This window comes from Rhinatrema bivittatum, chromosome 4, assembly GCF_901001135.1.
Source record: "Rhinatrema bivittatum chromosome 4, aRhiBiv1.1, whole genome shotgun sequence".
Lineage (NCBI taxonomy): Eukaryota > Metazoa > Chordata > Amphibia > Gymnophiona > Rhinatrematidae > Rhinatrema > Rhinatrema bivittatum.
Window position 1 is genome coordinate 465934708 of NC_042618.1, and position 26808 is coordinate 465961515.

Genomic DNA, 26808 nt, shown 5'->3' on the forward strand with positions numbered 1-26808 from the left:
ACGATGAGCGGTCGCTGCTTAGCCGGCTAAGTACTTAGATAAGCGGTGGGCGAGATGTGGGTGGATTGGGGAGGAAAAACGTAGCCTGTTAACTTAGCTGGATAAGTTCCAATATTCAGACTTATCTGGGTAATTTAGCCAGATAAAACTTATCCAGTTAACTAGTGAATTTTATGGGAATATTCAGCAGCAGAGCTGTACTGCTGACTATCCCTTGTAAGTTAGCCAGGTAAGTCTTATCCAACTAACTTACTTATGCAGCTACGTTTGAACACTGAGCCCTTGGATTTTTTTTTTAATTGACTACTCATAACTTAAAATGAAAGCAGTTGTTGCTCTTCAAACACTTGGGGGGTAATTTTCAAAAGGAGTTACATGCGTAAATGTAGCTACTATTGTAGCAATTTTCAAAAGCCATTTACTCAAGTAAAGTGCACTTATGTGAGTAAATCCTATAGACAAGTCAATGGCATATATTGTAGCAATTTTCAAAAACCCACTTACTCAAGTAAAGTGAATTTACTCCAGTAAACCTGGTTTTTACTCGAGTAAATGCTTTTTAAAATCAGGCCCTAATTGTATGTGTTATCCCCAAACTCTAAGGATTATAGGGAATATTATCTTATGTTTTGCCTAACTCAAGGCATCATTCAAATTAATTTGGGAAAGGGAAATCGAACACTGGCATAATCCCCAAGGCAAAACATGTATTGGTTCAGTAGGACTTCAAATTATACAAAAGAATCTGTAAGTAGCACAATATTGTAAACCCAGTCTGAAAACATCTGTAATACGCTTTTTATCAAATATACTTTTTGACACGAAGATGAACGTTTTTATGATACACAACAACCCGCAAATCAAATGGGCTACAGCTGGTAATTTATCTAGCAATGACTGTGGAGCAGATGTATCTGTGCTCTTTTCGGAATGTATTTCAATTATTGTCATTAAAAAAGAATTAGCATTTAAATGAGGTAGCATTTTGGGAAGGTGGGAAAATGGGCATGCAATTATTTCCTGCTCACCAGAGTCAAACGTGGCACTAGTGTTTTCTGTAACCGAATATCATCTAGCTTACAAAGGTCTGGATAATTTAGGCCTTTAGTGATGTTATTGTAAGTATTGGCTGTGGATAACGTCGTTTATTTCTTGTCCGGTTGATTTTAGTTGAGGGTTTTCGAGGAGCGGCAGGGCTTAGTTCTGAGCTGCCAGACCAAACATGGTTTCCTGGCTATCTTGGACACACATCACCTCCCTTCTCCTCCTTTCCTTACTCAAGTCTCCTGGACTGAGTGTGGTGGTGGTGGCGGCGGATATGAGAATAGCAGGGGGGGGGGGGGAGTAGGAAGGGCGTAGGTTTCCTTTGGTTCGTGTGCATTTTTTTTTGAACCATGCAGCTGGAGATGTCCTGCTGGTTGGTTCAGAGCTGCAGTGGACCAAGGGAAGAGGGGTGCTTGAATGTGGCGCTATAAGAGAAGGATTCCTTCCCAACTCCTTTGGCCTTCCAAGGGTTGTTCCCTCCTCCCCATGCTCTCCATTGCTCATTTCTTTTTGTTCCGTTACCGTGTTCACGTCTTCGGTTGGTCTGGTTTGCCGCCGCTTGCGGGGCGGGTAATGGTGCAACCTAGCTTGAATCATGTAATGGCGTTCGCAGTGATTGCGTTCAGTCACTCCTGAATGAGCCACTCGCTGGTCCAGCTGGGCTTCTCCCACTCGTGCGAGGTGCTGAGTGGTTACATGCCTAGAGGTCCCTGTCCCTGGGGGGTAGTAAGCCTTGCTCCGGCTTACCAGATAGACTGCCATGGTGGATTCGGTGGGGGTGGAGGGGAGCGACAGTTGCATTGCTTGGATGCTATTATGCTATTCAATCATGCTGTGGCCTTTGACCTCCAAGCTTTGTCTGTGTATTGCTGTAATTGCATGTTGGCTCTGTATGAGAGGATGGATGCGGATACATGTGACATTGTGTTTTTATGCCTGCGTACATCTGTATTTCATGCTGAATTGTAATTGTTAGCTTTTATTTGCTGTTAGCTGCTTTGAGCAGCATTTTATACCAGAAAGGCAGGATATAAATTGAAATTTGAATTATATTATATTGTAAAATGCTTGTTCTTCCCTTTTACAATCCCCACATGATCCCTGAATTTGTCGCTTTCAGTTACAGTAGAGGCTGAACATAGGAATTCTGAAAGCAATGAGAAACTCTGCCCTTTTTTTTTCTGTGCCAGAGTCCCAGATACAGTAAATTCTGGCAGCAAACAGTAGAGTCTGTACGGGGCATGCTACACCCAGTATTTATATTTGAGTACTGCAAATTATGCAGTGCGTTTCCCACTTTTAACCTGATATATCCTTTTCCAGTCGAAGTAATGCATTAACATCTGCTTATACAAAGTCAATTCTGTAAGCTGGAACACAAGAGGCCTGATGGCTCCGAATGATAGGTAACACATGGCCGCAGCTGGAATTCTGACTTAAGCTCTGCTTTAGGGACCATCAAAATATATTTTGTTCGAACCACAGAAAGTCAGTAGCGGGAGAAAGATTTACTGAGCCAATCATGAGATGGCAAACATTTTGTTACAGATGCACTTTCCATGATTCTTTCATGGTTACCAATTTTCACACGCACCACGGAGTTTCCTCAGCCTATGTCCCAAGAGCTATTTTGAGATCTTTGGATGGCAATAAGGTTTTCATGTAATCATATCCAGCAAAACCGAGATACAAGAATGCATGTGTGCTCTGAGGGTTTCTGAAAACACACAGCAAGTGTCTCAACTGCAATATTTCACAGTTACAGTAACAGTTTTGCTCATGGGATGATATAATGAGAAAATCTGCACAGGATCTGCAATTAGTGAATGATTTCAATTTAACAATATAGCACAGAGCTTTAAGAAGAAGAATTATCACCATCCAGTGCTCCAGTGGTCTAGGTTTGGTTTCCTGCTTATGCACAAGGAGATGCACAGGCAGTGGTTGGGTTGGGCTTAGGGGGAATCTCCTAAGACTATGGCAAAGGTGGCAAGATTAGTGAAGGCAAGATCCTCAGGACCTCATGGAGCGCCGTCAGCCTCACCATTTGCATCATGGGAAATGTAGTTCAGAAGTCTGCCTAGCTCAGGGATGGAAATAGCCCTCTGAACTACATTTCCCATGTTGCTTTGTTGCTACCTATTTGGGCCAATTCTATTTTTAGTCCTTCACCCAGCTGCCAATTACTTAATTTTTATTTGAAATCAGAACTGAGTATAGACTGGGAGTTCAATTCAGATAAATGTGTGTGTGTGTGTGATAACATGTATTATTCGTGACAGAAATATACTAAATGGTGAAGCAATAGAAATGTAAAAGAATAGTTGTAACAACCCGCAAAGCTTAATAGCATCATGTAGAACTATTATACCGAGTCTATTAAAAGAGAAATATGTATACAGAATCTGCTCGACTCATGACCCTACTGATGTAACTATTTATCTTATTTCTAAACTATTGTTGGTTTTCTATTTTAATAGTATTTTACTTGTTTACTTTAGAATACAAAGTGGACTTTGTGTTATGACCTTACCTCTTCGGAGGGGGGAGGGGTTTTTCATTTTTACTTTCTCCATTCGTCGGGTCTTCGGGTGCCAGTGCCAGAAATCTGACTTTACCTCTGTCAGTGTGAGGAATGCAAAATAACAGCTCAGCATCACCAAGACTGACTTGGATAAGTAGATGGGCCTCAATAAATAAAACTAAACTAAAAAAAAAATGAAGACAAGGGAGACCAAAAAAAAAGCAGAGGAGGCAAGGTGGCGGCTGCTTAGAAGTCCACTCCCCTTCGGCTCCTGTTTATTACCTTTTTTTTCATTCCTTTTTCTTCCCTTGGGGGCTTGACTGAAGCAATTGTCATGGGTAAATATAAAGGGAAGATCCGGATGCATCTTGCAACTCCAAGCTCCCCATCCACAAGCGGCCCAATAGACTGTTTTGTGTCTCGTTTTCCAGCTCCACTGCCCAGTGAGTCTCTTGGAGGGAGAAAAATCGCTGAGTCGCAGAATTTGGACCCTGCCGGCAGACCCCACAGGAGCAAGAGGCTACTCACATGCATCAGACCACACACCAATGATGTGTTAGCATCTGGGACTGCAGGAGATTGACAGAGCAGCCCCATGGAGAGAGGAAGTCTGGCCCCAGCAATTGTAGAGAGGCCAGTCAATATGCCTTTGCAGGCAAAGGACGACTGAGGAGAGTCAAGCATGCAAGAATTGATACCAGCAACAGGCAGTGAAGGACTTAAAACAAGGAAATCTTTAACCAACACTGCTTAGAACCAAGAATGGGGAGCAATAGTTTGGTCAATCTGTCACTGAAGGAAGAGCTCCATAAGCCTCCAATAATCATTCTTGAAGTTCTGTGGGACTCTTCACTAAAAAGAATACTGAAGTAGAACTTTTGTTGGTTTGCAAAAATATTCAATTGGGTTCATTCACTCCTGGTGTGAGTATCTTTCTGGACATGGCAGGTGCCCCCTGCGTGAGATGATGAGTGGTTATATCAGAAAATCGAAAATTTGGAGAATGTAGTCAGGCGTAAGACATTGCGCTTTATTAACGCTCCAAAATCACCCACTGTTACACCGATCAACATCTCTTGTAGATATTTATTGGAAGTCCTAAAGATTCCGAAACAGTCCAGTCCTCCTGCGTATAGGGCATATTATTCATTTTATGTGAAGAAAAAAGAGAATGAGGGTCAAATTTTGGAGACCGCACTTTGCTTTGAGTTTTTGAATCTAACATGAGCCCCCGAGGCTGCAACTGTACAATCAGCTACTTTAATTGTTAATTTTATTTCGGAACCAGACAGAGACTGGTTTCAGTTTTGCTTTTTAGACAACAGAAAACCCAGTTTCTGGCCTGCAAGATTTGTGTTTTCCAGATGTGGCAAAGGTAATGCAAAAAAGAAGGAAACAACTTTTGATATGGAGACCTAAGGCCTTATAGCTTGGTGGGTTGGATTGGTTGAATTTCCACTGCACTTATGTGATAAAATGCCAATCAAATAAGTAAATATTTTACAAATCACCATTTTTGAGCACCTCTTTTTCATTCTAAGCTGATTTTTGGTGTAGTTCTTTCTCTACCCAGTCCGGTTACATCTGCTCTTTAAGAAAGAAGACAAGGGAATCATTACGGTTTGAGCTACCAACTGAATCATCAAGAAATGTGCTATTTGGTCCTAATATCCATCCCTATTAAACCTTAAGCTCACGTTCTGCTATTTGGGAGTCACTAGAAAAATGGAAGAGGACTGCCAGCTTCTGGTTCAAACTTTTAAAATGTTTTCTTTTTTGGTCACCAAAATAAATGAGTGAAATCCATACAATGAAAAGACACTGTTTTTCTTCCCAGCGGTGATGAGGATGCCGACAATACTTCTGGGCCAATATGATGTACATTAGAATTAATTAAGCTGCTGCAGGCACGGGCCTCGTCATAGTTTCACGCCTAGGCCCTGGATCTACATCCACCACTACTGATGTTTGAATAAGGCAGGGCAGGCGCCACATATTTTGAGCCCGTTTTTGGCATTTGGAAGGGGACTAGAAGGGTGCAAGCACAGAGCAGAGTCACTGGAAACGTAGTATGCAAGTGTCATAAAAACCTAAATGATTTTAAGTCTAAGTGATAAATGTAATACAATGCAATGGTGTGCTGAGGGTAGTAATAGTGCCATTCAAATCCCAAATTGCCAATTTGACATAGTTTAGGAGCGGAATTCAAAGTCCTGAGGTGCATTATGCTACATTTGATATTTCTGGAGCTCCACTCTGCTGGAACGTACAGCACACACACCCCTCCCCCCCATCAGACTAATTATTAAGACAGAAAATCACTGTCAAAAAGCTATGGAAAGGCTTTAGAGCAATGAGTAGCATAGTTTCATTTACCTATCTGTGCAGGCAGACAGGGACGGACTGAAACATTTTGGCTCCCAGGGCACCCTCCCCTATCAAAATACTCCAAACGTGCTGACAAACATTGAACTGGAAACCACAACAAGCCTGACTGTATTTTGCAGTTGAACATTGGAAAAGCAGAAACATCGTCACTCTTCACAAGTCAAGCAATAAAATCAAGAGATATAAATCATCATTCATAATATTAAAACTATATTAACAAAAAAAAATATCAAAACAGCTGATGAATAAAATATCCAATAATTAAAAATTCACATAAATTTGTTCAAATATTTCCCAAACACAAGAAAATATTGCAAAACAGCATCCAAAAATGAAAATGAATAATGTTTAAAAAATCTCCCGCTCTCCATTCCTGGGATGTTTTGAATTCCAGTCGCCCTGAGATTGTTGTGGATTGGGTGGGGGGAGGAGCCACACAAACTTTGTTCTCTCTCACACACACACTCTTAACCTGTTCATTCTTTCATACACTCCCTCACATGCTCTCACACATTCACTCCCTCTCTCCCTCACAAACACACACACTCCCTCTTTTTTTCCCTCACGCACACCATCTCTCTCTCACACACAGACATGCACACACACACAGGCTTGCTTGCTTTCTCATATATATATGTAGGCTTTCACACACACAAACAAGCTTGCTCGTACTCTCTCATACAAATGTAGGCTCACACACATACACTATGCAGGCTCTCTCTCATATACACATAGGGGCAGATTTTCAAAGGCTACGAGCGTAACATACGCGTGTAACCTGAAAAAAATCTGCCCCTGCGTGCGCCGAGCCGATTTTGCATAGGCTCGGCAGCGCACGCAAGCCCTGAGACGCGCATATGTCCCGGGGCTTCGAAAAAGGGGCGGGAAGGGGGTGGGTCCGGGGGCGTGGCGGTGGTCCAGGGGCGGGTCTGGGGGGGTTCGGGGGTGGTCCGGGGGTGGGGCCGAATCCTCCGGCACAGCAGCCTGTGTTGGGGGATGGCAAGCCAGCGCAAGCAAGTTTTGAAACAAAGGTAGTGGGGACGATTTAGTTAGGGCTGGGGGGTGGGTTAGATAGGGAAAGGGAGGGGAAGGTGGGGGGGCCAAAAAAAAGTTCCCTCCAAGGCCGCTCCGATTTCGGAGTGGCCTTGGAGGGAACGGGGAAAGCCATCGGGGCTCCCCTTGGGCTTGGCGCGCGCAAGGTGCACATGTGTGCACCCCCTTGCTTGCTTCGAGCCCGGATTTTAATCTAGGGGAAGGGACCCAAAAGGCACCGGTTATGGCAGAGAAACACAGCGGACGTTACAGTGAGGGTAGTTCTCAACCACGTCCAATTGAACGCATTGGAACAAGATACACAGCTTTGAGAGTGGTTCTCCATCAGGTCCGCCTATAGAAAAAAGGCACTCAAGGGTACCCTAAGTCTCGTTTTTGGACTGGACACTGGTGATTGGCCAAGAATAATTTAAAAAGAAGTGGGATAGAGAGAAACGCTGGATTCCAAAATGAAGGCGTCACTCACGTAAGAAGGCTTGTACAACGAACAGTAAGTACTATATTTACCCTCATAGCAATGGCACATATAATATGGATTTTAATTGCAATGATTATGTCTTTTAAAGAAAAATTAAAGTGCTTTTGAAGAGTGGACCCGCGCAGCGGACACAAGAGTGAACACTCCCGAGATCCCTGAAGCAGGCAGCAATCTGCCGAAACACGGCCGATGTCGGGCAGGCAGGTTCGACCCCGCAGGAGCGGTAACAATTAAATAATAGGTAGAATTCATGAATACCTGTTCAATGGTGGAAAGTCCCAGGCGGTCGGACAAACAGCCGGGGAGTAGAAACAAAGCACAAAAAAAAACCAAAAAAAATATGTTGATTAAAGCAAATAAAGAATAAAATCGGGAGCTACAAAGTGGGACAGCCACAGAGTGGTTCCCCTAAAGATAGCGACCGCACAAGACCGCGCATCTGGGGGACTCCCTTGAACAACAGTGGTTGAGGATACCAAACAATCACAGCAATAATTCTCAGGAGTCAAATAACAGCAACCTTATCTATGAAAAGGCAGCAAAGGCAAACATTACACCAGGTCCTAGAACACTAATACACCACCTACTGGCCAAACAGCACACCCTGGACTGCTACCAATCTCCACAGAGAAACTGCACCTCAGTCACACACAGGCAGAACCCAGACCGACCCTTATCTAATACACAAATAAAGGACTTCAAATTAGAAACAGAAACATGCAGACAAAACCAAAATGGAAAGCCTGGGAAGCCAGACTCTGAACACAGAATCTCTAAAGAAAGAGCAAAATACAAAAAATATAGGGGTCCATATTCTGTCGCAGCCCAGATAGCAAACTTATCCAGCTAACTTTGGAGGCTTATTCAGTGCAGCCGCACTACTGAATACGGCTGGCTTTCTTTAGGATAGCTCTTTGGCTCGACCAGACTTACATCTCAATACAGTAAAGTGTGGCCGCGCTTACCCTGCTCCTAACCGGCTTTCTACTCACTTTTCGGCCGCGTTAGTCCAACCCACAATACACTATCCCCTTTAACCTACTCCTACTGCGTCCTAAAATCCCCGGGCAACTCCTTCCGCACGCGGCATGTATATTGCATGTAAACGATCAAATTATCCACATGTTTGTAAACACAGATACAATCACCATTCAGATACAGCTTTACCTTTAGGACAGCAATGTTGCCCAGGAGCTGCCTTCTCCTGGAGACCTGGGCTTAGTCTATTGATCCCAGCTGCACTCTGCCTCTTACCTCCCCAGCTGGGTCCTGCCCACAGAACTCTTTCCCTCTGGGATTTAAGGTGGATCAAGCATCTTGCTGGTATCACACAGGTTAAAGAGGTAAAACAGGGTCAGTTCTTCACACTCTCACTGTCATTTGCTCCCGCACTAAGTTGCATTCTCATATGCTCTTCCCCCACACACACAAGCTTGCATTCTCACATGCTCTCCTACACACAAGCTCTCACATGCTCTCCCACACAAACACAAGCTGTCACTGACATGATCTCACACACACACACACAAAGCTCTCACTCACATGCTCTTCCACAGACACACAAGCTTTTTCTCACATGCTCTCTCCTACACAATCTCTCACTCACATGCTCCCTCACAAAGTTGCATTCTCACATGCTTTCTCACACAAGCTCTCACATGCTCTACCATGCACACACAAGCTCTCACATGCTCTTCCACATACACAGAAGCTCTTAATCCCAAATGCTCTCCCACACACATACATACAAGCTCTCACTCACATGCTCTGCCACCCACACAAACTCTCACGTGCAGTCCCATAAACACACACATAAGCTCTCACTCACATGCTCTGCCACCCACACAAACTCTCACGTGCAGTCCCATAAACACACACATAAGCTCTCACTCACATGCTCTTCCACACAAAGTTCTCAATCTCACATGCTCCCATATACACTATAACCCTCACTCACATGCTCCTACATATACACACCAGTTCTCATTCACACACACACACACAAACTTATACTCACATTCTCTCCCACATACAAGTTCTCTTAGACGTTGTCCCATAAGCACACACAAACTCTCACTCACATGCTCTTGCATATACACACAAACTCTCATATGCTCTCCCCCACACAAGCTCCCTCTTTCCCACATACAATGCCCATCCTCTCCAGATCTTCTTTGATTCTCTTCACTTCGGCCGCGTGGCAGGTTGGGTTCTGTTGTGCGGCCCTGCAGCCTCCTTCCATCTTCAGCCACTAGTGGATTGGGCTCTGCCAGTGGCGCTGCGACTCCTCCTATCCATCCATAGTCAGGTTGGGCTCCATCAGTTGCCCTGCAACCTCCACTAATCTTCCCTGCTGGCTCTTCCACAATGCAGACGCATGAGCGAGGCAACTAGCGCCCTACTAGCTGGTGTTCTGAGTGATTACCCAGTTGGCCTGCCCCTTAATTTGGCCCAGCATGCAGAACTGCACTGGTTGCTGAACTCTGGCAAAATTTAGGGACTTGCTGTTTTTGGAAGCAGACCACAGTGGTACTGATGCAGGCCCATGATACAGCTGCTGTACATCTTTTTGGGAGTATTCTCAAGTATTCAATCACCATTATTCAAAATTCCTAATTTATTCTTTAAAAATAAGTTTTGTGGTCCTAGAAAGCTACAGCCAAGTTCACTAAAATGCTCATTGACAGTCAAAGTTATCCAGGTACCCTGTATCCATATTACTTTAACCTTAACTAGTTATATTCAACATTTAGCTGGTTAAGTAAAAAGCAAAACCCTTTCTGGGTCAGCAGGCCCAACCCCCAATCCCGCAAAATAAGTAACAATTAAATCAGGTCATAGCACCTGATGGCTCCCCCAACCCTCCAAAAAGAATGAAATCAAGGTGCAGGCCTTAATGACCTGAATACCCTCTCCCCATCATGTTCTAGGCCTACCTCTGGGTCTCCTCCTAACCTCCGCTCACATGCAACCCCTACTTCCCAAAACCCTATGGGTGCTAGGAACGTGCTACAGTTGTATCACTCATGGTATGGGACAAACAATACAATCTACTACAGCCTGGTCAGTGCAATGAATGAGAAGGTCAGCTCTGCACATAGATGTCCACCACTTGCTAACTGCCAAGCCTGGGCACATCCAGATCGGAGTAAGGGTGGGAATGGCAGCGGATACAGCCCGACTAACCAGGCTGCACCAAAACTGACACTACAAAATCTTTGGTATACTGCCAGCATGTGCACAGATTTAAGAGAGAAAAATCTACTGGCCTCTTCATCCTCGGCAATTTCACAGAGAGCGAGTTCCAATAAAGATGAGGCTGTTCTTGAACAATGAACGTAACGGGCAAGCCATCGGTCAGTGTTCCAAGCCTTGGGCTGTTCAGCACTTTTCTGAAAAATGCTTTGGAAAATGAGGCAGCAGGAAGGTACTTCACACCTTGGTGTGGTCCCTCTATCTTCAGAGACACAAAACAACGGGAAATCCTGCTCTCTCTTTTACTGGCGTAATGTCCCAAGCGCATCGATGGCTCCTTCAAAATTCTCAACCGCGATTCACGTGAATCCCAAATAATAACAGATTTAAGTACTATGGCCAAAACATCAAAATTAGTCTCAAGTGCCAATAGATATACTATTGGCACTTGAGACTAATTCCTTCAAAATTCTGCCATACCGCTGTGTTGTGTATAAATGTTCCCATTTTAAGACTCTCATGAATAGTGCTTTCTAGCACCAGAGTAGCTACTCGCATATTCATTTTAGCAAGTCAAAATTTACCCACAGTCCCATAAACCCTCCTCCTCCCCCTCTGTGTGAACCTACTCCAGCACAGACTGAGAAAGAACTTTTAGGATTAAAATATACTGGGGTAGATTTTCAAAGGGTTATGCGCGTAATATACGCGTATAACCCCCGAAAACCTACCCCTGCGCGTGCCGAGCCTATTTTGCATAGGCTCGGCGGTGCGCGCAAGCCCCGGGATGCGCGTATGTCCCGGGACTTTCAAAAATGGGCGGTCTGGGGGTGGGGCTGGGGGCGGGGCGGCGGGGGTCCCGAGCCCTCTGGCACAGCAGCTGGCCGGCGCGCGTAACTCGGCAAAATAAGGTAGGGGGGATTTAGGTAGGGCTGGGGGGTGGGTGGGGAGCTAAAAAAACATCGGGGCTCCCCTTGGGCTCGGCAGCGCGCGCATGTTATAAAATCGGGGGTACATTTGTGCGCGCTGGGTAGCGCTCACAAATGTACCCCGCGCGCGTAGGATTTAAAATCGGCCCCACTGTGTGTAAAAGGGTTAATTCATGCCAGCTGCTAACCAGGTAAAACTGTTGGTTAAAATGTACCTCCCCCTTCCCTTTGCAGGTGAAATTTCCCACTCTGCCAAGGGGTGGCGCCAGGGGGAGGTGGAGGGCAGAGCCCCACAGGCAGCCCTCAGTAATTTCACTCGGAAATCCCTGCACACGGTTTATGGGGCCAACTTTGCACCTGCCCCAAAGTAATCACCAGAATTTTCAAAGGGGAAAACCTCATGGGGACTTGCAGTCCAGCCTTGTGGTGATTAAGAATTCTCTCCTTACAATTCTAGTTTGCAGTGAAACAGGATGGTTGGTACCTCTGCAGGCTGCCTATTTTGAAATCCACAGTCAAGTACAACTTGGAATGAAGCAGAACTCACCCTGATGAAGCTGGTGCAGAGATTTGGCAGTAACAAATCTAAGTATAGATGCATTCATGAGAATAACAAAGAGTGACTGTCATTACATCCGTGCAGTGATAATTTAATTCACTTACTGACCTGACCCTTCAAAGGGTTTGCTTTTTTTTTTTTTTCATGTCCTTTGCCTACATGGCAAACATTTTTTTAAACGATGGGGGCTGAAATGGTTAAAGCAGGGGAACCTTAGCAACTTCGCCAACAAAACAGCATGTTTGACAATAGAAATAATGGATGTACCTGTTATTTCTGAGCTCGGCGTGCCTGATTTTTGCTTCAGTGTCATAAATAAAATGCTCCTGAGTGATTGCCACGCAGCCATCTGCAGTTTCGTTCCTGACGATGGTGATAACGGGGTAACCCATCTGCAGAGTCCACTGATCCATTACTTCCTCGATGTTTATGACTTTACCTTCCCTCTTCACAGCCTTCAAAACAACAGATTGTTTATGTGCAGAAGGGAAAACCTCTCTGCGCCGTCAACTGCTCCAACTTACAGATTTTACCAAACAACCCCCAGGAGGGCAAAAAAAAAAAGGCAGGAGGATCTTTGTCAAAATCCTTTGGCTGTAGATCTACACAACAAGGTAAGCGGCACAGTCTGAGCGGAAATAAATGTAATTAAACGTTACTACGGCAGAAGGAAAAAGAAACATAGGCAAGATCTAGTTCTGTAAATGGGCAGCAAGAGTGCGCTCACTGTCACCTGCTCCACCGTGGCTGTGCCCTACTTAACCGCATGCTGCAGAACTTACTATTCTAGCAGGGGCCACGCTGCCCTGGAAGAAAGCATGCAAGGGTTTCTATACTTTGTGGATGCAGTTTTGAGCAGTTTCATGCTGTCAGGTTAACCCCCCTTTCCAGGTCTCAGAACAACATCACAAAAAAAAAAACCAAAAAAAAAAAAAATGGCCGTGAGCAGGGTAAAGGCAGAAACCAATAAGAACCTTGCAGCCCGGCCACTCTTTGAGCCCCACCAGCAGCTCTCCTTTTTGGCATTGGTTTTTGAAATATTATTGCAGGGCTTGGGGGAATTTGGGCTCTGAGCGTATTCGTTTCTGCCCTCCTGCTAAACGCGCCGCTTCCCTTCTCTTGGCTTTCCTGGTGTTTTGCCAGGGGTCAGGATGCTTTACCTGAGAGAGTGTATTCCATAGATCATTTCTAGCTGCATTGCCATACTTGTGGCTTGTTAAATATTCCTAAAAAAAAAAAAAAAAGAATTGCAAATAAAAGCAATGTGCTGGTGGTTACTGGGAAGCAGGCAAAAGAATTCCAAATTTAAATGCATTTTTAAAAATTCCATCCACAGAAGTATTTTCATTTGCTAAAACAAAAACAGAAATATATTAAGAATTCAAAACATTTCAAGGCAACTATAATACCAAGCAAGCAAATCTTTATATATTTAATGTGCTTAGCAAGAAGTTTGTCTGTCGGTAAAACTGGTGGGGAGCATATGTGTGCGACAGTCTGTAGGCGCTCCTCACAGTCATCAACCATCGGATTACAAACCATTTATAAACCCAAAAAACCCCAGGCGACCAAAATGATAAAGGGCATGGAATGGCTCCCCTATGAGGAAAAGCTAAAGAGGTTAGGGCTGCTCAGCTTGGAGATGAGATGGCTGAGGGGGGATATGACAGAGGTCTACAAAATCATGAAAGGACTTTAATGGGTAAATTTGAAACTGTGTTTTACTCTTTCGGATAAATCAAGGATTAAGGGGCACTCCACGAAGTTAGCATGTAGCACATTTAAAATAAAATCAGAGAAAATTATTTTTCACTCAACACACAATTAAGCTCGTTGCCAGAGGATGTGATTAGTGCAGTTAGTGTAACTGGGTTTAAAAAAGGTTTGGATAAGTTCCTGGAGGAGAAGTCCATTAACTGCTGTTAATCAAGAGGGAATAGTCACAGCTTGTTGCTGGCATTAGTAACATGGGATCTATTTAATGTTTGGGTACTTGCCAGGTACTTATGATTTGCAATGGCCATTGATGGAGACAGGATACTGGGCTTGATGGACCCTTTTCGTCTGACCCAGTATGGCATATCTTATGTTCTTATTCTAGTGCTGCCTCACACTGCCCCTAGGATATCCCAACAACCTCTACCCACTCGAGCAGTTATCAAATCCTAGGCCACAGGGCATAGGGAAACAGGAATCTTCTCCCATTGCCTCAGCCCATCCTATAGCTTAGAAAAATAGCCACCAGTCAACCCGACTGCTGGCACCATTATGTTGTACAGCTGAATCTGCTGTACAACATAATGGCATTGGCCTCAGGTTGACTAGCGTCCATTTTGCTAAGGCACAAGAGTGAGGCTGAAACAACAGGGGGATGGTTCATGCCTCCGGAAGGCCCGTGGATTCACGATTTGATAAGGGCTACGGTGGGGAGAGGATGGTGGGGGTATCCTGGGGGCTGGGAGGGTCTTCAGAGAATCAGGATTGGTGGACAGGGTAATTTATTTTCCTTTGAATTTTAAGGGGGGTGGGGTTGGATATTCACTGTTTCTTCATTTTGGCTAAAGGGAGGGGGCAAGAAGTGTGCTCTGGTCAGATTGGGGCAGACTGGGAAGGGGGTTTGGGGTCTATTGGTGCCAGGTAAGGGAGAGGTGGGTGGGAGGCAGGAATGTGCTGATATGGGCCTGTAAGGGGACAGAAGTGTGCTGGCTTTGGGTTAGGGAGAGGAGAGTGCTGGGATCTGGCTGTGGCATGGGGTCAAGGTATGCTAGGGTTGGGTGGGAGGAAGACACAGTGTGTTGGGGTGAGCCAGGAAGGGGTGGAAAGAGGATTGATTATCCTGGGGTCATGCTGGAGATGAGGGGCGTCAGAGTGGGCTGGGCTCCAGTTGCTGGTGGTGGTGGGGGGGGGGGGGGGGGTCAAGCTGGGAAGAAGAGTTGTGCTGGAGATGGGGTCTGTATGTGTTGAGGTTGAGTTGGGAATGGAGGGCGGAAAGTGTGTTAGGGTCCAGATGGAAACGGGGGGATCCAAGTGTGCCAGGATACAAATGGGGATGTTCAGAACATCCTGGTGTACTCCTACGGAAGGGGGGGTTGGAGTGTGCTGGGCTTCAGCTTTTCTTTCTTTGTTCTAACCCTATCCACATCTACAAGTGTACACTCTCCTAGCACGGGGTTTGCACAGAGTCAACACTTGTACAACCTGAAAGGAAGACATTATTAGCATCTAGTTCTGTTCCTTGCTGTTGTGGTGCTTGAAAGCACAATCAGTGGTTTCAGGACAAAATGCAATTTTGAAAAACCGCATTACAAAAATTCTAAAGTTTGCCTATAGACCTCCTAACTTTGGAAGTGGGTGGGGAGGAATCTCTCCTGGAAGATGTGTGTGCTGTCTTTATTGCTCACACATTGGTCCTCGGGGCTCCCTAGCCAGTCAGGCTTTCCGGATATCCCTAATAAGTGGGCATGAAATATATCTGCGTATTCTGGAGGCAGTGCGTGCACAGATATCCCAAGCTTAATCGTTAGGGATATCCTGAAAACATGACCGGCCGGATGGGTGGGCCTGAGGAGGTCCACCGATCTAGGCGACGTCAGTTTACTGTCAGAAATGTGGAGGAGATAGTCCCAGAGATCATCTGGCTGCTTCAATGTTCTCTTTCCTCTATATGCAGGTAATGTGCTAAAATGCCAATAGAATATCACACAAGATCTGGGAGCTGTGCTTTTGCGGAAATATTTTTCAATGTGACTATTTAAGTTAATCCTTATTACTGTCCAAAGCCATTAAAGTACTATGAGCCCTGAGTCCTAAGCATTTTTCCCATGGATACACAATGGGAGGAAAGCTTTCATATGGAGGACAGAGGCCCCTCTAGGTCCATATTCCACGGGCACAATGTGCAGCAAGTTACTGGGGTAAACACATCTGGATATCCTTAGCTGAGTTATTCAGAGGGAGACAAGTCCCGCTGAATATAACCAGTTATAGATTTGACGTTATCTAGGTCAGCTTACTGCTATCCACCATGGCCACCACCCAGCTAAGCCCCACCCACAGACCCCCTCCACACCGCCCTTTTTTTATCTGAGTACGTTTTAGATGGTCCATGACTTATCCCGTTAAAATGTACCTGCTGCAACTGGGCGGGGAATTCAAAACCTTGCATTTGTCTGACTGAATACTGACCTCTGTGTGCTTACATAGATCCCATGCCCCTTTGAAATCCTTCACAGTTTTAGTCTTCACCACTTCCTCCGGAAGGGCATTCCAGGCATCCACCACTCTCTCCGTGAAGAAATGCTTCCTGACATTGGTTCTGAGTCTTCCTCCCTGGAGTTTCAAATCGTGACCCCTAGTTCTACTGATTTTTTTCCAACGGAAAAGGTTTGTTGTTGACCATGGTTCATTAAAACCTTTCAAGTATCTGAACGTCTGTATCATATCACCCCTGCTCCTCCTTTCCTCCAGGGTGTACATATTTAGATTCTTCAATCTCTCCTCATAAGACATTTTATGAAGACCATCCACCTTTTTGGTCGCCCTTCTCTGGACCGCCTCCATCCTGTCTCTGTCCCTTTGGAGACACGGTCTCCAGAACTGAACACAGTATTTCAGGTGAGGCCTCATCAAGGCCCTGTACAAGGGGATCATCACTTCCTTCCTCTTACTGGTTATTCCTCTCTCTATGCAGCCCAGCATTCTTCTGGCTTTAGCTATCGCCTTGTCACATTGTTTTGCTGACTTCAGATTGTTAGACACTATCACCCTAAGGTCTCTCTCCTGCTCTGTGCACATCAGCCCTTCACCCCCAATCGAATACAGTTCTTTTGGATTTCCACACCCCATATGCATGACTCTGAATGCATGAATCTCAGCTGCCATATCTTTGACCACTCTTCCAGCTTCCTTAAATCCCATTTCATTCTCTCCACCCCTTCTGGCGTGTCCACTCTGTTGCAGATCTTAGTATCATCCGCAAAAAGACAAACTTCTATTTATTTATTTATTATTTGTTTCTTTGGATTTGATATCTCCGGCACAGTCAAACTCTCAAAGTTCGTACAATAAATGAACATAAAACCCCATAAATAACATATATGTCATCTATAAAATCATAAAGCAACATTAAGGTGCTCTCGCCTAAATCATGTAAGACTGAGTACACAGTGCATACAGTCAGGGCAGTTCTTCCATGCTATGCCCTCATCCCAAATACAAAAAGATTCTCTCTCTTATAAATAAGAGATATTCAGCACAGAACCTCCTATCAAGGGTGAAAAAAAAAAAGTGTTCTGTTTAAGGGCCAGATTTACAGATCGAGCTAAAAAAACCCAAAAAAACCAAAAACCTTCAAGTCAGCTTTGCAAAATTTTTAAATCACCTTACCCTCTTGGAATGGGAAAACTCCCCACTGTCCCCGCCAAAAAAAAAATCCTGGAGGAAGCATTAACTCCTGGCAAAAGCCCTATGAGACTAGGTGCTGAAAATTAGGGACTGAGCAAAAGTATCTTGGAGCTTTTTACACAGATTCTTGCTTGCTCAGTTCTCTCTGTGAATCTTCTTTCCCTTCCTAAAAATGCAGGAAATTAAATCCTGAGACAGAAATGATGGATAGTTTCAAAATTGTGTACGTTAAATGATTTGCAGCTTTTTGTGGTGCTTTTGGTTATTTTTGGTTTTTGTTTTTAATTTTTGCCATGGTCTGAAATTTACATTTCGACCTCAAACTGCTGGACAAGGCATGAAGACAATCAAGAAAGCCCACAGAAAGGTTGATATTCAAAAAGCGTTCAGCACTATTTAACCGCATCGGTATAGCTTATGCAATTTTGTAGCGACCGCTGAATATGCACCTATGATCAGCAGTCACTGCTTAGCCCATTAAGTCACTTATAAGAACATAAGAAATTGTCATACTGGGTCAGACCAAGGGTCCATCAAGCCCAGCATCCTGTCTCCAACAGAGACCAAACCAGGATACAAGAATCTGACAAGTACCCAAACACTAAGAAGATCCCATGCTACTGATGCCAGTAATAGCAGTGGCTATTCCCTAAGTCAACTTGATTAATAGCAGTTAATGGACTTCTCCTCCAAGAACTTATCCAAATCTTTTTTTTTTAATGTATTTTTTATTGAATTTTCAAACTATTACATTAAGTTAATGTTACTTTTCATCTCAAAGGTACATAAAGATATTCTTACATCAATTTTTGACATATAATTAGTAACAAAATCTACTATAGCTTATAAGTAATCTGGAGAGGCAAGAAACAATTGAGCAGTTAATACCTTACCAATTTCTCAAACTAAGAAAACATAGCTCATGCGCCTTAAACATATTAACCAACAACCCCCTGAGTATTCTTAGGAATGAGACTCTAAATATTGTCTCAACTGCATTAAATACATATCTGTTGTCTTGATATACTATGACACTGCGACATGGGAATCTTAGATAATATTTAGCACCTCTTGAGATAACTTCATTTTTCATTTGCAGAAAAAGTTTTCTCTTCTCCTGCATAGCTTTTGTTATATCCGGAAAAATGTTTGTTTCCCATAAAATTGGATTTGCTGTTTACGAAAATACATTTAAAGTATTTTATCTCTATCTGAGACCTGCGTAAAAGTCACCAAAAGAGTCGTTCTTTTCTCTATGTTTGTTTCAAATGACTTTTCAATTATGTCAGACAAATTATCGACAGATTTCTCAGCTTGATTTTCATCATCTCCTTTCGATGGCAAATATAATATCTTTGAAACCTGGGGTATTGCTGTTTCCAAGAAACCCAATATATTCAGGAAATAACTTTTTAGTAATTCCTGTGGGGGAATCCATTTCGTTCTCGGAAAATTAAGGAACCTTAAATTAGGCTTCCTCAGTTCGTTCTCAAAGAAATCCAGCTTCTTCCCCATACTAGATTCCGATCTTATTAATTCACTCTGCACTTCTTTGACTTTTTTTACCTCAACCCCTATATCTTTTATATTTACTTCCATCTGTGAAATCCTTTTTTCTTGATTCTGAACTTTAATTCAATTTTCTTTAACGGTATTCGTCAAGTCCGTAACCGCCTTATGTAAAGTCATAATAGCCTTCCATATTATCTCTAATGTTACCTTTTCAGGCATTTCAAAATGCGTCGGCAGGAGAACTTCAAAATTCAGATTCTTCTCTCCCTACCTCAGGAGGGCGTCTCTCCCCAACCAAACGCTGTCCTTCCTCAAACCAGCCCCAGGAGTTGAGCAGTCTACGTCTTGCTATGTGGCGGCCATCTTGCCTCGAAATGGCTATCCAAACCTTTTTTAAACCCAGCTACACTAACTGCACTAACCACATCCCCTGGCAACAAATTCCAGAACTTAATTGTGCGTTGAGTGAAAAATAATTTTCTCCGATTAGTCTTAAATATGCTACTTGCTAGCTTCATGGAGTGCCCCCTAGTCCTTCTATTATCCGAAAGTGTAAATAAACACATGACTTGTGGGCATGTAGTGAGCGGATCAGGGCAGAGCAAGTTAGCCATATAATTATGCTAGTAACTAGCGATATTCAGTCTTAGCCGCATAAGTTATGCAGCTAAGCTAGACGAGCCATAGAGCAAGTCCAAATTTATAACTTACACAGCTAAGCATGGATATACATGCATATATTCATAGTATAGATTGCAAATAAAGACCAAATGATCCATCCAGTCTGTCCAGCAAGCTGCTCATGGTAGTATCTGCCACTCTGTGCAGGTTACCCCCATGTTTCTTTTAAGGGTAGGAACTGCCGCTCTGTGCAGGTCACCCCCATGCCTTCTGTTATGGGAAGTAACTGCAACTCTGTACAGGTTACTCCCCTGCTCCCCTTTTTTTCATTTCCAACATTTAGCGATTCACAGTATCTATCCCATGCCCATGCACAGTATCTATCCCATGCCCTTTTGAAGTTATTTGCTGATTTTGTCCTTACCACCTCCTTTGGGCATCCACTCCTTTCCATGAAGAAATACTTCCTGATGTTGGTTCTCAGTTTCATTTCCTGACCCCCTGGTTCCTCTGTTTGCTTTCCTGTCTGGTATCTGCAGGTCTGTATCCTATCTCCCCTGCACATCCTCTCCTCTGTCTAGGGTGTAGTATTCAGATCCTTTAGCCTCTCTTCACAAGTGGCTTAGCTGTGCTGCTGAATATACTTTTGTAACTTAGCCAGATAAGTTATATCCGGAGAAGTTATTTAAACGGCCAGGTTTGAACATTGAGCTCAGAGCTTTCAGTAGACTCCACCAAACGTGCAATGTAGGCATTAAAAATAAACAGATTTTCCAACAAAATAAAAGATACTAGAAGCGTGTAGCGCTATTTCAAGACATACAAATCTGAAATTACGAACACTTTACTGAGAATTGTCTTCTTAGTTTTCAATGTCATTCAGAAACTGCTGAGTTTTTGCAGTTCCTGCACCGGTTAGAAAACATAAGAGCAAAAGCAAAAGTTATGGATTAACGCATACGAGCCAATTTATAACAGGTTTATCCCAGAGACACAAAACGGGGTAAAACATTCCATAAATCAGGCCCCGGATGCCTCAAGCATAAAGTCAGAAAGGAAGGAAGGGTTTGGAATGAGATTCTAGGCCACGGCAGTACAACCTGGAAAAGCGAAATCAATCAAGTGAAACCCCCAGCAGTGCTCCAAAATAACGAAGCCTGCTGGCCCGGGGAAAGGCTTCTTTCTTTTTTCTTTGCTCTCCTTAATTGCCAGGTGAGATTCAAGTTATCCCCGCACATATACCCAGGTAATTTAAGGAGTGCCCCGAGGCAGCCCTACACGTGGCCAGCTAAGGCTGAGGATCGGCGGGACCTGGCCAACGTATCCGGATAAAGGTGGCCCGTCCCGGAACACCACCTGCCCAGTCACTTAGCCAGGAAAACCTGGGGGGGCGTTCAGACCAGCAGGAAACTTCAACCCCTGGGGGTTTGCCCAGCCGAGCCTTAATTTAACCCAACAAGCCCCTTTCATCATGGGCCTCAAAAGGTTTAGCAAAGTTTCTACAGGAACCTACTGGTTTGTTTCTTATAGAACATCTGTAAAGCGTGCGCAGGTAGGTTTGCTGGTGGATCACTGATAATTGCCCTTTCTTAAGGTTTTTTTTAAACACCCAGATGCTGTAAAAGTGAGAATAAGAGACCCCCAATAAACATTTTGCTTTCACTATATCTCCATTGTTTACTCTATTTATTTAGGGGTTTTATATACCGTCCTTCCAAGATAAGAGCACAAGGGTTTACAAAGTCATCGTTCGGTTTCTGGGTCAACATTCTCATTCATATTCTGGGTTAATCCAAACAGTTAATACATAGTCGAGGCCATATTCATGCATTATCTAGTTTCATGCATTATCTAGTGTCTTGCAATTCTAAATACTGATTCTAGGTCAACACATCATCATCAAGTAAGTGTAATTAAGGTGCTATTTCATTTCATTATCCTATGTGCCATACTCAGTGTAGTCTTTTACATTTTATATCCTTCAATTCTTTATTTGTGTGTGAGCATTTGATATTCCACCTTTTCATAATTAGTCACAAGGTGGATTGTATTAAAAATAAAGTACAGTCAGGATATGGAAATGCACAAATACAGGTGTGACTTAAAGACAGGGGGTGGATTTTACGTGTCATGGGTGGAAATAATACCATGAAGCAGATACGTTAAGCACCTGATACAAGGGCAGTAGAATTAGCCTGATAGTGGATAAAGGTGTGGGATCAAATTAAGAAAAAGAGTTCCAGAAGTCAGGAACTAGGAGGAGGAGTCTTTAGGGGAAGGCCTGGCTGAATAGCCAAGCTTTGATGTCTTTTTTCCAGAAGGTGAGGTAACAAGTTTCAAGGCAGAGGGCTACCATATGTTCCGTATTTTAGGGGTAAATCAGCAGAATGCTTGAAGTCTTGGGCATGTTTAGTCCAGCAGAAACCAGAAGAGGGGACATCAGAAGGGCCTGCTGTGAGGACCCAAGCTCCCTCATGGGAATGTAGGAGAACAGAAGTTGGGAGAGATATTCTGGGACCAGTTGATTCACAACTGGGAGACAATGTAACTGACTGAGATTGGTTTTAGGTGGTCAGTGGCCTTGGCCCCTACCAGAAGTCTAGCTGCAAAGGTTGGAGGTGTTTCAGGTTATATTGAGAGATGCCACTTAAATAGTAAGTTACAATAGTCTGTGTAGTTGATCAAAGAGTGTTTCGGAGATCATGCTTCTCAAAGTAATTGTGTATTTGGTTGATCTGGCAAAATTGCATAAAGGAAGTATTTATCACAGTAGAGATGTGTGTTTCCTTTGTAAGACTGTAGGTGAGATAAATCCCCAGCTGTGCATGGAGTCTTCAAGTTGTACGGGAGTTCCTGAGAGAGCAGGTAAAGTAAATAGGGAACACCCGTGATAGCTTAACCAGAAGAGTTCAGATTTGGAGGGTTTAGTTTCAGTTTGTTTGTTAAGTCATTAGGGCTACTGCAGAGAGACAATTGTTGAGCATAGTGATAGCCGCAGCCTGATCCATCCCTGGACAGAGAATTGGGCTTGTCAACAAATAGGTGACATTCGATGTTGGAAGATTGGATGAGGTCCCAGAGTGGATGAATGAAGAGAAACGGGGAAATCACTGAACCTTGGGGCACTCCAAAAGGTGAGATCTCTAGGTATGGATAGTTTGCTGGCCCATGAAATGTGCTCTGTTGGTCAAGAATTATTTTAACCATTTGAGGGCACTGCCCTCAGTACCAATGTGCTCCAAGCACTGAGTCAGAAGCAGGTGATCAGCAGTGTCAAATATGGTGGAAAGATCTAGTAGGGCTAGGAGAGAGTCCCCACATAGGTAAGCATGCAGGTAGATGCTTTGGTTTAATGCTCACAGGGCCTTTCCTGAAACTGGATTGATAAGTGTGAAAGATGTTGGCCTCTTCTTTGATGTCTAGGAGTTAAAAGTACTTTTTCCACTAGTTTGGATAGGAAAGGAAAGCTGGAGACTTGACGACCGTGATTGACTATTTTGGGGTCAGTGCCTAGTTTCTTCAGGATGGACTTGATCACGACCATTTTTGTTTTAGTTATGAAGGCAGGGAGCCTTGGATTTATATGGTATTTATTATGGTAGTTAAATCTTGTTTCAAGTTGCAGATTAATTTGGGGAGAATATGATCTAACAGACAAGCGGACTGATTGATCAATTGGAGCAGGGTGGGCAAACATTTATCGGCCACAATAGGGGGCAGTGGGGAGGGGGGTGGGGTCCCCCTTGGAGCTCCTCGGCACAACAATCAAATCTCCAGTACTTGCTGTGTGCTGCAGACATTTCAATATCTAATGGGCTTAAGCACCACCATTTTTAGCACCTGAGGAGCCCTGCAATCATGGCTCTCAGCCTCTACCAAAATCAGCAAAACATTCAACCCAACACAAATACATTTTAAATTCGAGCGGTACAAAGTTTTTTCCTGGTTAGACTACCTCACCTCAGTCACAAATGTAGAACATAGATAAACCCTCACCAAATAAGAATAAAAGGACCTTAAGATATAAATACAAAGATGCAAACAAAAAACTGAACTGTAATCCACAAGCCAGACTCATGTGCAGTACAACAGTGCAAAAACAGAAACATCAGCATTGTACGTAGAATATTCAATATTCAAAGTGCGTTCAGCACTATTTATGCAGCTACATAGCAGCCGCTGACTATGCGCCTATGTTCAATGGCACCACTTAGCCACATAAGTCATGTATATGGTTAATTTAATAGTGGGCAGATCAACCTAGCCATATAACAGAGGGGCCGATGCAATATCCCGAGCGCACTCTTAACGAGCAGTTAGACACAGGGAAAATAGGCGCTAATCAATCTCCTAATGCAATAAGGGGATTAGCGCCTATTTAACGCAGAGTAAATGAGCTATCGCTCATCACGTGCAAATGCATGTAAATGAGCCTATTACTCATTCACTCCCCATGCAAAAAGATAAATGTGCGTCTCAGACGCACATTTATCGCTCAGATATTAACGCCTGCCTGGAGCAGACGTTAATAGCTGAGGGCACTGAAAAGAAGTACAGAAAAGCAGAAAAAACAGCTTTTCTGTACTTCTTTTTTAAAGTAAAAAATAAAAATAAAATAACTTAGCAGACTGCCGAGTTATGAAGACCGACGCCGGTAAACTTGGCATCTGTTTTCATAACCGGCCGTCTGCCAGTAATGAAAATGTCTGCCGATAAACTCGGGGGCCGTTTTCATTACTGGCAGACAGGCAGCCGCGGCGGATTGCGCTAGGAAGGAGGCGCTAAGGTCGCGCAAGCGACCCTAGCTCCTCCTTCCTAGCGTGACCCCCTAATTTAAATATTGCATGGCGCCCCCCCCCCTTGGGGCACCATGCGCACATTAAGACTGTTCAGCGCCCGCTTTCTACGTGCCCTTATTGCATCGGCCCCTTAGGCAGCTAAGTAGTGATATTCGGTCGTAGGCACATAAGTTACCCAGTTAAGTTGGACTTCCATAAAGCAGGTCTAGCTTAGCTGGTTATAACCTATGTGGCTAAGTGCGACTATGTATGCGTATATTCAATGACGAAGCCAACCATGCCACTAAATATACCGGGTAACTTAGCCGGGTAAGTTATAGCTGGCGAGTTACTTAATTGGCAAGTTTTGAACACTGACCTCAAAGGAATAAGGATAAAAAAAACTTTTAACATTTTCCAAAAATCAATTAAATATTTGAAAACAGCTGACATATCAAACAACCACCAATAATTAAACTAATAAGAACAAAAAAATGCCCCCTTCTCCATACCTGGAAACGTTTGGTTTCCAGTCACCTTGAGATTGTAGTGAATCAGTGGAGGGAGGTGGGACTACATTAACTTCCTCCATTCTCTCTCATATACACTCACACTCACTCACCCTGTGAACCGGTAGATATAGTATACTTGGATTTTCAGAAGGCGTTTGACAAAGTTCCTCATGAGAGGCTTCTAGGAAAAGTAAAAAGTCATGGGATAGGTGGCGATGTCCTTTCGTGGATTGCAAACTGGCTAAAAGACAGGAAACAGAGAGTAGGATTAAATGGGCAATTTTCTCAGTGGAAGGGAGTGGACAGTGGAGTGCCTCAGGGATCTGTATTGGGACCCTTACTGTTCAATATATTTATAAATGATCTGGAAAGAAATACGACGAGTGAGATAATCAAATTTGCAGATGACACAAAATTGTGCAGAGTAGTTAAATCACAAGCAGATTGTGATAAATTGCAGGAAGACCTTGTGAGACTGGAAAATTGGGCATCCAAATGGCAGATGAAATTTAATGTGGATAAGTGCAAGGTGATGCATATAGGGAAAATAACCCATGCTATAATTACACGATGTTGGGTTCCATATTAGGTGCTACAACCCAAGAAAGAGATCTAGGTGTCATAGTGGATAACACATTGAAATCGTCGGTTCAGTGTGCTGCGGCAGTCAAAAAAGCAAACAGAATGTTGGGAATTATTAGAAAAGGAATGATGAATAAAACAGAAAATGTCATAATGCCTCTGTATCGCTCCATGGTGAGACCGCACCTTGAATACTGTGTACAATTCTGGTCGCCGCATCTCAAAAAAGATATAATTGCGATGGAGAAGGTACAGAGAAGGGCTACCAAAATGATAAGGGGAATGGAACAACTCCCCTACGAGGAAAGACTAAAGAGGTTAGGACTTTTCAGCTTGGAGAAGAGACGACTGAGGGGGGATATGATAGAGGTGTTTAAAATCATGAGAGGTCTAGAACGGGTAGATGTGAATCGGTTATTTACTCTTTCGGATAGTAGAAGGACTAGGGGACACTCCATGAAGTTAGCATGGGGCACATTTAAAACTAATCGGAGAAAGTTCTTTTTTACTCAACGCACAATTAAACTCTGGAATTTGTTGCCAGAGTGGTTCGTGCAGTTAGTATAGCTGTGTTTAAAAAAGAATTGGATAAGTTCTTGGAGGAGAAGTCCATTACCTGCTATTAAGTTCACTTAGAGAATAGCCACTGCCATTAGCAATGGTTACATGGAATAGACTTAGTTTTTGGGTACTTGCCAGGTTCTTATGGCCTGGATTGGCCACTGTTGGAAACAGGATGCTGGGCTTGATGGACCCTTGGTCTGACCCAGTATGGCATTTTCTTATGTTCTTATGTTCTTACCCTCTCTCTTACCGTACTCACTTTCCCTCTTCTACTTGCTCCCCTCCTCTTCCACCTTTCCTTCCTTCTCATTCAGCTTTCAGCCATTCACCCCCTTCAACCCCCTTCCCTCTCAGGCACTCAACTCTCTTACTCTCTTCCCTTCCTTCTGTTACTCACTCTCCCACTTAATCCCCTTACCATCCCTCTGAGTCCCTCTCCCCATCACTCTTACTTCCCTTACCTTCTCACCCCTTCCCTTTCCTCTCAATCACTCACTCCCTTACTCCCAGTCACCTCTTCTGTTTCTTCCTATCAGTCATCACTGTTCCCCTCCCTCCCACCCACTCCCTTCTCTTCCCTCCCCTCAGTCACTCCCATCCCCCTTTCTTCCTTCCCCTCTGTCACTCACCCTATCCCTTCCACTCTTTCCCTTCCCTCTCAGTTAT

General features: G+C 43.8%; 1 protein-coding gene across 1 annotated transcript in view; it reads right to left on the reverse strand.

Annotated features, from left to right (window-relative positions):
• Positions 1-26808, reverse strand: part of TRHDE (thyrotropin releasing hormone degrading enzyme) — a 354513-nt gene that overhangs the window by 99188 nt on the left and 228517 nt on the right. Inside the window, exons 8-9 of the mRNA XM_029597174.1 lie at positions 13331-13396; positions 12438-12625 (exon numbers count right to left, since the gene is read on the reverse strand). Of these exons, the coding sequence (XP_029453034.1) occupies positions 12438-12625; positions 13331-13396 (254 nt within the window). The remainder of the gene's footprint in view (positions 1-12437; positions 12626-13330; positions 13397-26808) is intronic.